Source organism: Aplysia californica, unplaced genomic scaffold (genome assembly GCF_000002075.1).
Source record: "Aplysia californica isolate F4 #8 unplaced genomic scaffold, AplCal3.0 scaffold00596, whole genome shotgun sequence".
Taxonomy (NCBI): domain Eukaryota; kingdom Metazoa; phylum Mollusca; class Gastropoda; order Aplysiida; family Aplysiidae; genus Aplysia; species Aplysia californica.
The window spans coordinates 254,938-259,937 of record NW_004797866.1 but is presented as its reverse complement, the minus strand read 5'-3'; the positions used below and the strand labels follow the sequence as shown (position 1 = coordinate 259,937).

Here is a 5,000-nt window from a genome sequence, read left to right as displayed (position 1 = left end):
CACCACGGCAACAGCCTCCTCCCAGCAGAGCAGCTCTCAGCACCGAGTCACCTCCAGCAAGCGGGTGGTAACCAACGGCAACCAGGAGGACGAGCTAGGCTTCTCCACCACCAGTGTGCTGAACCAGCGACCGACAGAGATCCTCCCGGCCGGACTCTCGGAGCAGAGCAAGATGAACATGCGCTACACAAAACGATCTCGGGCACCGGGTCCCCCGCTAGCCAACGGACACGTTCCTAACGGAATCGCGAACGGACATATCACGACCATCGAAGAAGATGAGGAAGAAAACGGGGAGGGTAGTTACACCGATCTGTCGAAGAACAAACTCAACGGAAGGTACTTCCCCAACGGCGAGGTCAAAGTTATTGACGCCACAGATCTGTCTCAGAGCAAGCTGAACCACCGGTACAACAAGAAGAACAACCCGGGCCGCGGGAAGTCGGCGGGTGTCCCTGACCACATCCGACGCAAACACAACAACATGCGGGATGAGGCCATGTCGGTGACCTCTGACCACACGGACTGGTCTCACCTCGTAGAAGACATCTTCAACAACGCCCTCAACGACCACGTAGAGCAAGACGGGCAGCGGCTCGGGGGTCGGATCAAGGGTGGAGGGAAAGGTGTCCCGGGGCTGCAGCAGCCGCAGGTGAGGGGGAACTGTCTTTACTTTAGTTAAGCCTTTATATTATGTTGTCTTGTAAAGTGCATTGGTTGAGGCACACAGAGGGAAAGGTGTCCCGGGGCTACAGCAGCCGCAGGTGAGGGGGAACTGTCTTTACTTTAGTTAAGCCTTTATATTATGTTGTCTTGTAAAGTGCTTATGTGAGAGGTGTAACTCTCATGAAATTGAAGATTAATTTTACTTTATTTTCTATTGTTCACACTTTGTCCATGAAAGGAAATTGTTAATCCCTCCCAGGTTGACTCAGCCCAGTGACAGAAATATACAATGTTTGACGCATGATAAGAGATATGAGCACAACCTGTACTTATTCATTATGGAAACTTTACTTATCAAATGAGTGTTTTATGTGATGTGATGTGGGCCAGTGGCCTTAAACACTGAATAAACGTACTTACTTACTTGATTGAAGCAGACAGAGGGAAAGGTATCCCGGGGTTGCAAGAGCGCAGGTGAGGAGGAACTCTCTTTAGTTTATTTAAGCCTTTATCTTATGATGTCTTGTAAAGTGCATTGGTTAAAGCAGTCAGAGGGAACGCCCCCCGGGCAGTGCCACTGACTGTAGTGTCTTTAGGCCATTCCCAAAGGGGGGGGGGCATTTCTCGTTCAAGCACAGTAGAATTGTAAATGGGCTGATTCATGTCTCGTTCATAACTGTGCCTGATCTACAACAGGGAACTGCTGCTTTTTCTTTCCTAATCCTTACTATTGTCATTTTTCCTCTACTTACCAAACTTTGGTAGCCATTTTGTCATTAATTTAACCACTAAACCAGGCTTCCCCACCTTCTTCATGAAGCGCAAATATCTGGACTTCTATTCTAGGTAGATGGGTATTTATTTACTTGAAAGCAAGGGTACTGAATAATGTTTCAGATGATATCAGTAACTCCACGTGCCCAAAATGTAGGCTTGTGGAGTTATTGGTATCGTTTGATAGCTTTTTGTCATTACAGGTGGGACTGTAGGTGGTTGGCGGGTGCTCTGGAGGGGTTTGTTCCTTCTCTTCTGTCAAACATCTATCGTCCTTGTTCCTCTATGTATTGTTCAGACCATCTGTGTGTGTTGTTCTCTGTCTTCCTCTGCACTGTATGACTGACTGTTATTGTGTCCTTGTGCTTTTTTCCCTCAAACTCATTGTCTCCCCTCTTTCTTTTTTTTTGTATATTACTCTCTCGAAACCCATGTAATCTTTGGTATTTATACGAGTGACGTCGGTGGTCTAGTGGGTAGGCTGTCAAACTCGTAATCATGAGATTGCGGGTTCGGGGGTTTGAGCCTTAGTTCGGTCTGACGTTGTTTCCTTGAGAAAGACACTTTACACGAATGTCCCACTTGGCTCGGTCCTTTCTGAGAGGGACGTTAAACTCGTAGGTCCAACCTCTTAAATAGCCTAACAGTGTTGATAAGGACATTAAACCTATACCATTCTTTTAGTGTACCATTCTTTCAGTATTTATACAACCTATCTGTGTTGCATGTACAGCAAAAACTGTTACTAAAACCAAACCTTGACTCTCGGTCTCTTGTGTTGCAGCCGCTGACTCAGCCTGTTGGCTTTAACCTGGGTGGCATGGCCGTGCCACCGACTGTTGGGGTTCAAACCCCTGTGGTGCCCGCCCCCCTCAACCTGACGGGGGCTCCCACCGTGCCCACCATCCCCACCGTGGGCCTCATTAACACAGGTAGGTGCACATCGTGGAGTGGGTGGTTGGCGGGTGCTCTGGTGTGGTTTTGCTCCTTCTTTCCTATCAAACATCTATCGTCCTGATCTCTCTTCTTTCTGTATTATGTTTGTTACTCTCTTGTAAGACCTGTTATCTTCAGCAAGTATATGACCTTATTGTGTTACTAGCGTTGTAAAACTCTTACTAAAACAATAGAACTAATCGTGGGTCAACTGTTCAGATGTACTACGCCCAACATTTTGACATTTAAAAAAAAATTGTTTAAATTACAGTTTCTTAGTCTGTGGTATCGGCTGCCTATACTCAAGAAATATTTTGTTGAAATTGTAATTCTGAGGATGAGTGGGTGGTTGGTGGGTGCTTTTGTGTGGCTTGCTTCTTCTTTCCTATCAAATGTCTGTCGTCCTGATCTCATCTCTCCTCCTTCTTTCTTGTGTTTGTTAGTTCTTTTGTAATATCTGTTATCTTTGGCCTTTATATGACGTTATTGTGTTGCAAGTACCGTAAAACTCTTACTGGGGGGCTCTCGTGGCCTAGAGGTTAAGGTGTTGGCCTCTCATTCAAAGGTCCCGGGTTCGATTCCGGGTAGCGACCGAAAAAATTTTCTTCTCTAAAATTGTCTCCTTTCACATCCTTTCCTGATCTCTAACAATGTTCTGTTGTCTGCTTTCATTTCCACTTTCTGCCCCCACCCCCTCACCTCCTTTGCCCCGCTCCTCTGGGCTCCTGACTCTTTCTGCAGCCTTTCTACTGCTACTCCTTGGCTCCTCCTAACTGCTGTCTTTCTGCCACACCCCTGATCTTCTGGTAGGAAAGATCTACACCTAGCCTTCTCGGACAAGGGCGAAAAATCTCGGAGGACCCGTGTGCAAGTTGCGCACGTTAAAGATCCCTTGGTGGTCTAAAATGGATAAGAGTAGGCTTCGGCCGCCACCCGGGCAAAATTCAAAATTTCCTACCAACGAAATAGTATTAGGTGTGTCCCGCGCGCTCATATGACCTATGCAGTTGCGAGCGCCGTAAAACCCTATACTAAACAAACAAACTCTTACTAAAACAATAAAGTAAATCGCGGGTTGACTGTTCAGATGTATTATGCCCAACATTTTGATGCAAAGAATTAGTTTCTTAACCCTATCCGTACGGCGTGTTTTACTATCGTATCTATACGACGTGGGGAACTCTGTGCCACCACTTTCCAAAAGAGGAAATTTACTCGTTAATCCAATCCGTACGCTTTGCATAGCAGTCTGTCAAAATGATTTTTTAAGAAATACTGAAAGTTTCTAAGAGATCTTCCCACTAGAAATATTCTAAAATATAAAGGATACAACCCCGGGGCTACGAACTGACCCCAGGGCGTACAGATAGGGTTAATCGTCTACTTTAACACATTTTCTAAAATATGTTTATGTTATCTGTGTGTTTTTCCCCCAGACCCACTACAACAAGTGGCAGCCCAGCAGATGGCTCAACAACAGGCTGTTCTTCAGGCTTATCTGGTGAGGGAAACTGGTTGGCGGGTGGTTGGCGGGTACTCTGGTGCGGTTTGCTTCTTCTTTCCTATCAAACGTCTATCGTACTTATCTCTCCTCCATCTTTTTTTATGTTTGTTACTCTCTTGTAACACCTCTAACCTTCGGCACTTATTTGACCTTGTTGTGTTGCAAGTGCCGTAAAACTCTTACTAAAAAAAAAACAACCTTACTAAAACAAAATAAGTTGAAGAGTTTTGTCCTTTTCCCGTCACAGGAAAGACCTGGACGCCCTTGTGCCCCGGACGGTCTCTCTTGTAACACCTCTAATCTTCGGCACTTGAGTTGCAAGTGCCGTAAAACTTTTACTAAAACTAGACTTTGCTTTTGCTTAAGGGGAACGATTTTCTCCATTTTTGTTTGTTTGTGAAGTGATTGTACTACACAGGGCCATGTGGTAACGGTGGTAATATGAATTGAGGGGGTGGGGTGGAAGAGAAGACAAACATACAGGATTTTGTGTGTGTGTGTGTGTGTGTGTGTGTGTGTGTGTGTGTGTGTGTGTGTGTGTGTGTGTGTGTGTGTGTGGAATGAGTAAATGGAGACAGACAGACAGACAGTCAGACACACAGAAACACAGACAGACACACAGACAGACACACAGACACACAGACAGACAGACAGACACACAGACAGACACACACACAGACAGACAGACAGACAGACAGACAGACAGTCAGACAGAGGAGAAATCCTGGAACAATCAAGATCTTTTAACCTCCGTTATTCTCATTTCCTTCAGAGCCAACAGCGTCAGCAACAGCAGCAACAGCAGCAGCAGCAGCAGCAGCAAGCCTTGCTGCAAGCCAATCTACAGCAACAGCAACAGCAGCAGCAGGCAGCCCTCCAGGCATCGCAGCACCAAACAGCAGCGCTGAAAACAGCTCTACAACAGCAGGAGCTGCAGAATAAATATCTGAAGCAGTCTATTGAGCAGGAGGTTTTGAGGCAGCAGTTGCAGCAAGTGCAGCTGCACCAGCAGGTGAGACAGAGGGGGAGAGAGAGAGAGGGAGAGAGAGAAAGAGAGAGAGAGAGGGGGGGAGAGAGTGTGTGTGTACGAGTGTGTGTGTGAGAGAGAGAGAGAGAGAGA

The 5,000-nt window shown here is 46.3% G+C and overlaps 1 protein-coding gene across 1 annotated transcript in view; it reads left to right on the top strand.

Annotated features, from left to right (window-relative positions):
- Window positions 1–5,000, top strand: part of LOC101861764 (unconventional myosin-XV) — a gene marked incomplete at its 5' end in the record, with an annotated part of 199,411 nt that overhangs the window by 131,358 nt on the left and 63,053 nt on the right. Inside the window, 4 exon segments of the mRNA XM_035972159.1 lie at window positions 1–652; window positions 2,225–2,372; window positions 3,813–3,877; window positions 4,653–4,892. The exon segment at window positions 1–652 is cut by the window's left edge and continues 78 nt beyond it. Of these exon segments, the coding sequence (XP_035828052.1) occupies window positions 1–652; window positions 2,225–2,372; window positions 3,813–3,877; window positions 4,653–4,892 (1,105 nt within the window).